We start from the raw sequence: 13,303 nt of genomic DNA, 5'->3' as shown, positions 1-13,303 counted from the left end.
CTCGGTATGCTAGGTGCAACCGTTGCTTGAGCATGATTTGTAGTGAGATGATGAGTTATAAAGGGTGAAATGTCACTATTCTCCAAAAAATTATAAGATTTAGAAGTCACGGTTGGGATTTTGACAAATGAAAACTCGGATTCGATAAATTTAACATGACGAGAGATAATGAGTTTATTGTTTGTGAAGTCAAGACATAAGTAACCTCTATGATTGGTGGGATACCCCAAAAAGACACATGGTATAGATCGATGGGAAAGCTTATGTTTAGCAGTAGATGTGAGGTTTGGAAAACACAAGCACCCAAACACTTTAAGATGAGCATATAATGGGATCCTGCGATATAAAATGTGAAATGGGGAGATATTGTTAAGTAATTTTGATGGAATGATATTATGAAGGTAACATGACACTCGCAGGGCATAAACCCAAAGAGAAGGTGGGATGGATGCATGATGCAAAAGAGTGCGAGTGCGATTATTTATAGTTCTGATCATTCTCTCAGCTTTCCCATTTTGAGAGGAAGTGTGTGGACAAGAAAATCTAAAATTCATCCTATTTTTGGCACAAAAATCATGAAATGCTCCATTATCAAATTCTCCCCCATTATCACATTGATATGATTTTATACATCTCTCAAACTGAGTTTTGACATAAGCGTTAAAAGCCAAGAATGTGTCAAACACTTGAGACTTGTACTTTAATGGAGACAACCATAAATAATTTTTAAAATCATCTAAAAATAACAAATAATATCGATGCCCTTCTTTACTTAAAACTGGTGATGTCCACAAATCACTATGAATGATATCAAAAGGAGCAGAGGTTACATTTTGAGAAGAGAAAAAGGGAAGCCTAACATGTTTTCCTGTCTGACAAGAATAACAAAATGTAGATGTAGGCTCTTTGTTACATTGAATAGACTTATTTTTGCTAAGATACTGTAAAACAGAGGGACCCGGATGACCAAGCCGATTATGCCAAAGATCCGAAGAAATAGCAGCTAAATAAACTTGACTGGAGCTAGATGTAGAAGAAGATGGACAGAGTGGATAGAGATCCCCAGAACTATTACATCTCATGACGTGGCTCCCCGAATGAAGGTCCTTCACAGAAAAACCAAGAGGGTCAAACTCAATAGACACATGATTATCTTTAGTGAATTTTCTGACAGAAACGAGGTTTTTGATTATTTGAGGAGCATATAAAATATTATTGAGTGCTAAAGGAGGGAGAGGGACAGGTATATTCGACGACCCTTTAGCCACAACTGAAATGCAAGAGCCATTACCAACCAAAATAGATGAATTAATACGAGATGTACTAGGAGTTTTAATTGTACCTGCATTATTAGTGAGATGAGATGATGCACCAGTGTCCATATACCAGGTGTCATCGGGTGGATTGAAACTCATTGCTTGAAATGCTTGTGCCAAGTCTGTAGGCTGATATGATGGTGTGTCATAGGGCTGTTGGGGTTGGACAGAGGTGTAGGCTTGTTGTTGTGGCCGTGGTCCAGCACCAAGGATGCCTGCAGGTTGGCGTTATTGTTGCTGGTAAGGGGCTGATGGATAGGGGGCTGGGGGACTGGCCCAATTACCCCATGGTTGTTGTTGTATATTCAAGGGTGAGGTCCAAGGTTGCTGTTGAGGCTGCCCGTAGGGGCGTGTTCCATATTCCTGTTGAAAATTAATTCTGCCACCCCCTCTACCAAAGTTTCAAACTCCACGTCCCCCTCGGTTAGTTCTCTTCCCACGATTGCGATAATTTCCTCCACCACGTGAATAAATAGGAGCATTAGAACCAAAATTCACAGAATTAGGGACATAAGTATGTGGAGGCATAGACGAGGGCTGCTGTGCAGAAGGCACTGATGGTGCAACAAGGACGGAACCTGCAGATGAGTCGGAGGATTGCTGAGAACGACTTGTTTCCTCAAGACACAACATTGATCGAGCTTTGTTAAACGTGGGAAGGGGATCTGATTGTTGTATCATCGTTGCAACCATGTTATATTCACGAGTTAAACCCGCACACAACCTGAGTACCAGTTTGGTGTCTGATACTTTATTTCCAACATTGGCTAATTGATCTGACAAAGATTTTAATTGCTGACAGTATGCATATATATTGGGGAAATCTTTAAGAAAGGTGTTGACAAACTTATTCTCCAAATACACGGCTCTGGTATGTTTATTATCTTGAAATATGTCACGGAGGCGATCCCAACATTCTTGTGCCGTTGAGTCTGGTACTAGTATAGTTTGAAGAAGATCCTCAGATATGGTGCCATAAATTTATTGCTTTACAATATAATCAAGACGCTTCCATAATTGGTCATCGATGTCCTTTGATTTTGGAGTTGTGGGATCGATATGATCAAGCACATTGTACGCACCAGCTGTGCACTTAAATAATTCAGTCCAAGAAGAGTATTGTACTTTTTCAATATCAAGAGTTAATGGAACTTGATTTTTGATATTTGTAACACAAGGGCAAGATGAAATTGGGTGAGGGAGGAAGAGGAGAAGTAGGAGGAGAAGGAGTAGAAGAATCACCGTCCTTGTTCATGATGAAGCAGCGGTGGTAAAAAATAACACACAACTAGGCTGAGAAAAAAAAAATTTAGGGGCTGGAGGCTAGGGTTAGCTCTGATACCATGTAAGATGGGGTAAATCTCCTTGTCCGGAGTTCTGTATTCCCTTGTATATATATCAGTACATACAGATTCTACATGGAAACTTAATATTGACAGAATAATACATAATATATATTTTGGGAAGTTTCCTTCTCTAACAAATAGCTACATCTATTTTAACATCACTATTGGACTTGCTCTTATAGATGTTAATATATATTGATTTTAGTCATTTGAAAAAATAATTAAAAGATTTCAAGCTTATCTTTCATGACTTAATAAGGAAAATTCAGTGAAAGTACTACTCCCTAAAACGAGATTCGTTCCTAATTAACAATTTCTTTTTGAACATTTCAACATTCTGCTGATATCATCATTGGTTAGACATAAAATTAATCCTTTGAAGCTTCGTACTTGGGGAGTTGGCATATTATGAATTTATGACTGAAATCTTAAAAATTGTCTCCTCATTTTGCTTTTACTTGTGCAGGGGTTTATGCTTTTACTACTCTCTGTGTATATGTGTTTCTGCACATACTACCGACTGTTCAAATTTGGAACACTAACATTTTTCTCAGTTACACTGAGACAAACAAGCTCAATTAGCTTGCTTATGATATGTGGGTAGGTATATTCCTTGTTGGATTTTGTCGAATTCAGTACTCCGACTTCCACGTACTCTTTAAGTTTTGCTTCAACTGCTAGTACTTAATAGAGGCTGATTAATGTTGACATTATTACGTAGTGTAGTTAAAGAAGTTTTTTTTTCTTTGGTGAGCTGTAGATGTACTTGTAGCAATAATAACAGATGATAAAATACAAGGAAACAAGGGATCCTTGTTGGGCATAGTTTTTAGACTGAAGTATTTAATTAATCTAGAAACATTATTTCAAATAAACAGTTTTCTAAGGTTGTCGCTGTGAATTTGGTGGTTCCATTTAATTTTAGAAGTCCTTCCTATTTTTAGTAATGGTTCCAGTTTTTTAAAAAAACATGTATTTATGCACTGTGTATATATGTGTTTATGAACACATAATTACTAATTATGTCAGGTTTGCAAATATTAGACATAGTAATATATAACTATTCATATAGTTCGTGACTATATGTTTTGTTTGTGCAGGATAATAATTCTGATATTCCGATGTACGAAACTGATTTCTTATCGAGTGGCGATTTTGATGCCGATGACGATGACTGGACTATGATTGATTTCTGATATTCCGATGATTTCTTTTTGCAATCTTATATATTTATTATCGTGAATTATTTATGGATCTATGGAAGCTTCATTTTTTAAGTTTATTAATTTGTATTTTGTTTATACCCATCCCCCAGTAATTGAATGGTTGATTATTTAAATGATTGAATGATTTATTGAGTTGTGCACTAAATAGGGGGTACCAACAAAAATATTCTTTTTTTTAGAAATAGCCATATAAAAGCGACCAAAGAGAATTATGGTCGCCTTTCAAATTCCACCTATATTGGTAGAATTTATATTGTAAGGGCGGGAAATTCAAAATATGGCCAAAATTTTGAAGTATATAAAGGAATTGGATTTTTAACAAAAGCGACCAAGTAAAGCGGTAGCTTTTATATAAAAGCGACCGAAATCAGTAAAAGCGACCCTCTTCAAAGCTAACAACTCTGTGCGATCCTTTTAATTAAAAACGATCACATACGGTCACTTTTAGATAAAAGCTACCAAATTTTGACGGTAGCTTTTAATCTTTTTTCTTTTAGTGTTTTGTTTCCAAAAATTTTTTTTAGACAATGTGCGCCTATGTCTTGCTATTTAGGTTGACATCCACCTTTAATTCCGTGGACAAGGTTCCACTCAATTTTTTGCGATCAATTGGAGCATATTTTATTATTATGAAGTTATTTATGGCTTAAGAGGTCCAATATAATTGATATCAAAGATAGGAACGCCCTATAACATTTCACATGGGCTCTAGAATGGACTTAGAAAGAGGCCAATGGGACACCGAGATGAAGTAGGGGTCTTTCAAATAGCTAGATAGTCACATGTCCATTATAGGTCTAGGGTAAGTCACATCACACGAGGACGTATCAAAGGAGAGATTATTAGGATTTGTCGCTAATCTGTTGTGAGGAACAGTTAAAATTACTTATTCTTTTAAATTATTAAGAAATTGAAAATTAAATAAAAGTATATTAATTATAAGTATATTTTTTAACTATTTTTCAAATATATAATATACGCAAATTTCGGATAAAATTTGTTGAATTTGATTACAAATAAGTTTCTGGACTATTAATTGAAAGGTTGATTGAATGGAGACATACTCCACATAAATTACATCCAAGATCCATTTATAGGACTACACCTTTACTTTTGTGCCATCTTAACCCCCAAGTGTCTGAGGTCCTTGCTACATACAAGAATGGACAATATCTACTTCTTGTCTCATTTGCCCTTACAGTGGTCAGATGATGAATTGGATGCAATGAGTGTCAATGGGAAGGCCTGTAAGTACATCTCTACGCGTTAGTTCTCACTCATGATAATATTGATTTTCATCTAGGAGTCCCGTTTGACACTGCTTTCAAGTTTCATAGGCCCCTAAAGGACATTGAGAGCAATAATGCCAAACTGGCATTTATATCTTAACAATCTATTTTTTGCAATAGTAGATTTTTACTTACTGATTTGCCGCCATTATTTAGCTATTGTGAGAGCCTTCTACATATAATCTTAGGTAGATACGTGGCTGGTAGTTAAAATTTGTTTAAACTTATTTTCAAGAAATATTTTAACCCAACTCAACATGATTGAGCAATTATATATGCATAATCTAGCTAGCGTGATTTAATTTACTTTGTTTGTTTTAAATAGTTATATTATGCAATATTAATAAAGTAAGGATAAATATTTTAGAACAAGATTAATCCTGTTAAATATAATATTTTGAATAAATCTTCCATCCAAAAAAATTTAAAATATCTATTCTAAAAAATTAGTCCTCAATACTCGCAAAATATTCATATTGGACATGCATGCTACCAAAACGAGAATATAACCACATTTCCTCATAGCTCGAGTCGTCTAAAAGAAGATGTTTAATTAGACGGAGTGTTGCATACAGGAGAGTGTTATCCTTGTCCCCATTCCCGAATTTGAGAAGATCCCCAAACTTTTATCGATCCCTGCAGGTATTTGTGAACTCCATCGTTTAAGAAAATTTATAATATATATAATAATATTTTTTAATTAAAATTATTTTTAAAAGTCGTATATTTATTAAAATTATATTATATTATAATATAAAATAATTTAATCAATAAAATGATGGAGATTATTTGAATTTATAAATATATAATATATTTATCATTAATACTCTTTATAATGTTCATATAATATTTATATTATATATGAAAATATGATGTGAATGAGTACTGGAGGGACAATATCCATCATGGTTCCACATCCATAACCCAGCTACAAGCAAGACCCACAGCTTTTTCTTATGGTTGGTGGAATTGACATAATTTAGTATTGATAAAAATTAATTATATTTTAGGATATAACTAGGAAATTGGTAAATTCTCGGATATACCCGGGTAATATATCTAGTATAGAATTGAATTTTATATTTTTTATTATAATTTTTTAAAATATTTTATAAAAATCATGCAAAGAATTCATATAAAAATAAGTGAGATCGATTATAAATATATAAGATAAATTTAAAGATTACCGAACGTCACAGTTTTTGTTTCCTCAGTTTAAGCTACATGATCTTCATCTATTTTTTTTTTTGATATTTAGACGGAAAAAATTACATCTCGTTTAATACACTTTCGGATTTTTAAAATAGAGTAATAAATTTGAGATCATGAATCAATCAAGTGCATGAGAGATTAAAAACTAAAATGAGTGGACACTCTTTTATTCCCCCATTGACGGATACCAAAATTATTATAAAAAAATACTAGAGATATTTCCAAAAAAAAATTCATATGCATGCTCATCACAAATATATCCTTCTAACATGCAAAATCAAATTCACCATAATAAAAATCATCACATTACTCATGTCAAAAAAAATCACCACATTACCATGATAAAAGTACAACAGTATAACATAACAAATAAAGCCAATGCGGAATTGAGAATTAGTCCAAGAGTATATATGAAAATATTATCCTAAGATTGTATTACTTGCCGCATTGCCTTCGATGATTGTTGGTTACTTGGCAAACACTTCCAGTTCTAGCTGCATATGAATCAAATTATATAATATTAGTCAATTAGATATTATATATTGCATTATAGACACTTCTAACAAGACTCAAAGATAATAAGATGAGTTTTTATTTATTGTGTTTTAGAAAAAGCAAAAATGCATAGGTGCTAATTTATACTAGACTTGTTCATCTTATGATAAAATTTGTCACCACATACACGCCCCACACACACAAATATTAATTATATTCTTTTTATCTTCTTTTACATATATATATATATATATATATATATATATATATATATATAAAATATATACATTTAATGAATATATTAGCTAACTTTTTTGTTTAGTTATTAAAAGAACCAAGGTATTCTCTTTTTAATTCATGAATAACTACAATAGTCCCTTTTTTCTTTTAAAAGTGAAACAACTATTATGGACTATATTTTTAAATTATTTAGATATCTCCTCCAACTTAAACACATTCCTAAATTCTAAATATTTCAAAAATTATATAGATAATTAAGTTATGATATATAAGAAAATAGAAAATGTCAAAAATGTGTATCGTAATTTTTCTAAATCATTAAAAAATCTATTCAATATTAGATGTACCTGTATAAGAGAGTCCAAATGTGTGCGTAGCTCATCAAACACAACTTTTACTTCATTTAAGGCAGTCATGCATCTGAAAAAGAAGATAAAATTGATAACACAAAACCAATGAACAATCGTAAATATCACCACTATTATTTCCTATATGAGATTTTGTTTCTTATTATATATGTTTGTACATATTATTACAAATATGTTATTTATAATTACAGAATTAGGCAACAAGCACTCAGCTAGGATATGCAATTGATTAATCATGTCTTCATTTTTAGAATAAAAAGCTTACTCACCCTGATTTGGATGCAATCTCAAATTGATGAAGAAGATTGCTTGAAGCTTTACTCATCTTCAAAGCACCTATCCTGTAACATTTATATGTAAGTTTGAGGTATGTTGTAAAATAACAAATGTTGCATGCAATTGTGAGAAAAATATAGTTTTAAGACATGATTTTAACTTTTTAACCTATGTTTTGCAAAGTGTTTTGTATTAAGTTTTAAATATCAACTAACACCAATAAAGTATAATTACTCATATCAAATATATAGTTATGACTAAATATATAATATATCAAATTATAGGTATCAATAGAGTGCAAATAATTATAATCAGCCCATACTATCATCAAACTCAAAAAATTTGGAGTGACTATTATGACTTAGGGTTGTAGCAAGTCTGAAACCAAGTGGATCAAACAAATTAAAACTGGTATCTATTGAATATTGTAAAAACTATCAAACAACCTGACCTGTCACAGATAAGCATAATCAATCATTTAGAACTCGTCTCCGTCATTTTTTATTTATTAAATCTCTCACGATGATTTAAAGTTAACCTAAATTTTTATTCCGGTCTCTCAATATTTTATGATAATTTATGTCTAAATAGAAACATTGAATTGTCCTATTCATGAAGAGTCTAATATCTCATGTAAAATAAATAAAAAAATAATGCGAAAGATACATTACCAATTAGCGGATCCTTTAACCTTCACGATGAGGTCTTTCAATCTAGCAAAATTTACAAAATCTTGGTACCTAACAAATAATGTCAATATGGTGATAAAATAGTAAAAAGAAAGGTCATCACAAAAAATAATAAATAACAAATAATTAAATATATGAAAAATCATATAATAATTGAAGGAGAAAATAATTGATGTGTGTACAATATCTCTCTCATGCTATCAATTGTCTTTGGCACATCTTGAAGAAAGACTTGAATCATGTTTACAAAGTAACACGGGTCATCTTCGGTCTTGAGCTCATAATAATAGCGCAACAGATTATCAAGCAAGCCCTGTATAAACATGTACAAAAACAAATTATATATGCATATACACAAGTATAAATGAGGGTCTTTAACATTACGTAATGCTACTTAAATTATAATAATGATTTAATTCAATGAAAAATGAACAATTTAACACATATTAATTTTTTAGCACTTTTTATATGAATCTATAACAATAAATAATTGAGGAAAACAAAATAAATCTTTATAAAAGTATAATTTAAACTACAAATCAAAAAATTGAATAAGAAATTAGAGAAATTATATGATTTCATAAATATTGTCACTCCTAAGAACCTCCCATGCACAAAAGGTTAATAAGATTTTTTTCAAGAATCAGCGAGGTTTACATAAGTTCAGTAACTAAAATATAGATCTCAATGGAAGAAATCAACCAATTTCCAAAATATAGCCCAGTTGCATATAAAAAATATACTAAAAAGATATGTAATCATGTATAAAACAAGCCATATTAAACATCTAAAGTCATATCCACATCTCAATCAAGAATCTGTCACATGACCAAATTAATCATTCATTCATAAAACAAATTGATTTTTGATCAATAAAAATAGTAAACAATAAAGATTAAACTCAGATAACCTGGTATTCCAACGATCTAAGGCGCTCCAAAACATCATTTGTGGTGGGTGGCGCAGGCTTTCCATTGTCCATCTTACAATTGAGAAGAGGAAAAATTTATTTTCTCTACTTGATTGCCTTTGTTTAAAATAATGTATGTATTCAAAAAGGATTCTAGGTAGAAGAGATATATAGCTATTTGTTGAAATTTAATGATATCCAATTGATATCATATTTATTGTTGAAATTTAATGATATCCAATTGATATCATATATATTGTTGAAATTTAATGATATCCAATTGATATCATATTTATTATGCGGCGGAGATATCTATTATAGTATTAAACTTATTTCATTGATTTGTTTAATTATACGTGTTTAAAAAGGGTTCTAAATTTAATGCTTATATATATATATATATATATATATATATATATATATATATATATATATATATATATATATATATATATATATATATATATATATATATATATATATATATATATATATATGCTACTGATCAAATACAAACCACTAAATGCGAACCTTAAATACGAACCAAGAGAAATTAGGCCTATGACATCACCCACCACCAGAAGTCATCACTCACCCGGGGCCCACTCCCGACCCCACTGAATCCACGGCCCAGGAAAGGCTCACTAAGGCTCCGCACATGATCCAGACGGGCTCGAGACAAGCTAAGAGCTATTACTTTACCCCACTCCTTTCCCACTAGGGCCCACTTACGTCCACTAGGCCCCACCTGGGCCTTGCCAAGGCCCACCTATGGGTCCATTCTCGGGACCCACAAACCTCCTCATACCCTTACTCTTAAAAGCATTAGTTCGCATTTAAGGATGTATTTAGTAGTTTTTACTGGAGTAGGACTATATATATACACACAGAGAAGGGTAAGATCGATACATATTGAGATAATATTATATAATATTATTCCCCTGGATATATATCCAGGTGGGGTAGTTGAGATGGAGAAATATATAAAAGCTTGGGGACACATCTACCGATCTACGTGCTAGGATATATATATCAGCCTTTTAAAATTTCAAAGAATTTAATATTCAATTTCTTAAAATATTTATTAAATATCTATTATAACATTCATATTCTTTATAGTAATGGTACAATATTGAGATTATGATAAGTATTGATTATAATGTTTAATAATTATTTAATAATAATAAATAATCTTAGATACATTTAATGTAATTTCTTAGATGTTGAATAAAATTAATTGTGTTATAATAGTTACATTATTTTATTATGCACAATTTGTATAGATATTATTTTGATATGCATCGTCATTAATAAATGATTGCATTTGCTATCACGAAAATTATTAAAATGCATCTTATATATTTTTATTCTTTCTTTTATAGTTTTAAGGTCTCAATTAAACTAATATATTTCTTAAGTCCCCGTCCCAATATCTATGCACTTAAATATAATATTTAATTGAGGTAGGTGTGATCATCAAACCGCCAAAACCGCCCCTGCACCAAACCACACCAAGATACGCGTTTTTGTAATTTAGGGGTGCGGCTACGGTTGGAAATTTTGTCCAGCCGCAAGGTGCGGTGCGGATTGCGATTTTAATTTTACAAAATGTGTTAAAACCGCTTCGTACTGCATTTAATAAATTATATAAAAATATATATACTAATTATATATATATATATATATATATATATATATATATATATATATATATATATATATATATATATATATATTATAAACATATGTATTAATTTGTCTGGATATTAACTATCAAGCTCATATCTAAATTAGAAGCCATTACTCAACCTTACGACATTTTACATTTTGTTAACTATGTTTATGTATTACAATAATACATGCAAGTAGAAGGCCCAGGTCTGTTTGGCAAGTGCTTCTCTTGTAGTATGTTCTTGTACTTTGTAGTTATACGATGTTTGCAAGATTGCTTAAATGCAGTAGTTCAATTTAAGTAAATTCGTGATTTAATTTTAGTTTTTATCATTTATGTTATCTCCGAAGAATATTTGAGTACTACAAAATTTTATAATTTAATTTTAACAAATTAATTGAATCTATAAACCGCATAAACCATATATACTGCAATTGCACCCTCTTTTTGTGGTGCAGTTTACGTGATTTTAACTCTCCACGGCGCGGTTGCGGTTTGAGAAATTTACAAAACCGCAAACGCGATTTAGTTTGTGATTTTAGCCAAAAAGCGCACTGCGAGCACCGCGATCACGCATAATTAAGGACTTTATTAAATTTAACTTATAATTTATTTGTTTAATATTATTAAATTATTTGATTGAATTAATTATTTATTATTAAGTAGATGATCGTTAATTAAGAGTGGTGTACTTGTTACAAATATCAATATATTTAAATGGATAGAGGTCTTTGGTTTTTTAAAGATTTTAATTTACTCAACACTATTGAGTCCATTCAAACTCTGTTACCCATATAATACTACTAGTATGTGTGCCCGCTTCGCAAGGGCATACAAAATATTTCTAATACAAAATGTTTATATAAATTTAATGTTATCTAAAGAAACTGTAGAAAAAACGTCTTTTGTGTATATTAAATGAGAAACCATCATGAAGCGTTTATTTGAAATTAATTTATATAAATGTTACTAAATAAACTAATTTTCATATATTTTAAAATATTGTTTGTTATTTATTATGTAATTTTTTTTCATTTGCAAACTTATATTCCTTTTTTTTTTTATTTTTGATAAGTTATGCAAATTTTGTTACAGAAATTTAATTTCTCTTTTGCAGTTCAATCCTACACAGAATTGACCAAAGTTTAATTACACTAAAAAGCAGTATCGGGTACCGTTCTTCATTACAGTGTGTGTTTACTTATTGATTGTCCATCACTTAATGCTTTAACCCTCACCTAATTTCAAGCACAACCCCTATTTCTTTGGTCTATCTCTATCTCTTTCTCTCCCAATTTCTTGTTTGCATGCAAGTAAAATTTCACAATTATTTCAGTTGTTGTATGCAGTCATGGATTGCTCGGGTGTAATTGTTGAGAAATTCATAAAGTTTCTTACTGCTGATGACACTAAGAAGGATGAGATGGTGAGTACATATTTGCATCTGGTGATTTTAATAAGTTTGTGCCTTTGATTTGTATTTTTTTAAAAGAAAAAGTTTACGGAGATTCTGAGGAAATATGGGTCAAGAAATCAACCATCATTCCTCTAAAAATTTCGTAACGGTTACGAAATACCTGTTGTTTTTAACGAAGACACATGGACTGTTTATGGGCTTTTCTCAATATTCTACGATTTCAATTTGAAAGGAGGCTAGATGCTGCTTTTCGAGTTCAATGGGTCTCATGATTTCAATGTCATTGTAATAGGGAATGACCTCAGAAAAATTGAATATCCTAATATAGTTCACTTCGGGCAGAAGAAACGACCGCGTGTGAGTATGAATCTCTTCTGGCCTAGTAAAAGAGCTCGTGTGTTCTTTCTATTTCTTCTTCCTCTTAAAATTCTCTAAAAAAAAATAACCAAGTCCTACGACAATTATCTTTTCTAGACGTTGACTATTAATTATCTTTTTAAAGCAAGTTCAATAAGTTACCTATCTCATTTACTTATTAATAATATAAACTAATGAATCCTGGTGAGTCTTGGTGATTTAGGTAATCTATTTTTAGTGTCAACTCCAATAACATTCCCTATGTTTGTTCCCCCATTATTATTATATTTGAATAATAGATTTAAGAGAAAGAAGGGGAAAAGATAAATAAAGGAGGGAGATGAATTTTTTTATTCATAAATAATAAATAGATAATGGCTAGAGGTTACCTAAAAATAGGTAATGACTAGGGAATTTGAGGATGTTTCAGTGATTTAGGTAATCACTAAGCTAGTGTTGGAGTGCCTTTTCTTTGATACATTACCTAAAT

At 31.0% G+C, this 13,303-nt stretch overlaps 1 protein-coding gene across 1 annotated transcript; it reads right to left on the bottom strand.

Moving 5' to 3' along the window:
- Positions 1-6,856: 6,856 nt before the first annotated feature.
- Positions 6,857-9,439, bottom strand: LOC108198344 (histidine-containing phosphotransfer protein 2-like). Its single transcript, XM_064083782.1, has 6 exons — positions 9,368-9,439; positions 8,640-8,770; positions 8,440-8,508; positions 7,762-7,833; positions 7,472-7,544; positions 6,857-6,883 (listed from the first exon to the last, which is right to left on the bottom strand). The coding sequence occupies exons 1-6, from the start codon at positions 9,437-9,439 to the stop codon at positions 6,857-6,859; spliced, it is 444 nt and encodes a 147-aa protein (XP_063939852.1).
- Positions 9,440-13,303: the final 3,864 nt, after the last annotated feature.

The sequence above is a fragment of the Daucus carota genome, chromosome 8 (genome assembly GCF_001625215.2).
Source record: "Daucus carota subsp. sativus chromosome 8, DH1 v3.0, whole genome shotgun sequence".
NCBI lineage: Eukaryota > Viridiplantae > Streptophyta > Magnoliopsida > Apiales > Apiaceae > Daucus > Daucus carota.
This window is presented reverse-complemented; position numbering and strand designations above follow the sequence as displayed.

Excerpts from the sequence above, each read along its gene's own strand:
- LOC108198344 (XM_064083782.1), bottom strand. The coding sequence starts at position 9,439 with ATGGACAATGGAAAGCCTGCGCCACCCACCACAAATGATGTTTTGGAG. Across the intron at positions 8,771-9,367 it reads TTAGATCGTTGGAATACCAG|GGCTTGCTTGATAATCTGTT; the intron begins GTTATCTGAGTT and ends ATGTTTATACAG. Across the intron at positions 7,834-8,439 it reads GTTAAAGGATCCGCTAATTG|GATAGGTGCTTTGAAGATGA; the intron begins GTAATGTATCTT and ends TAAATGTTACAG.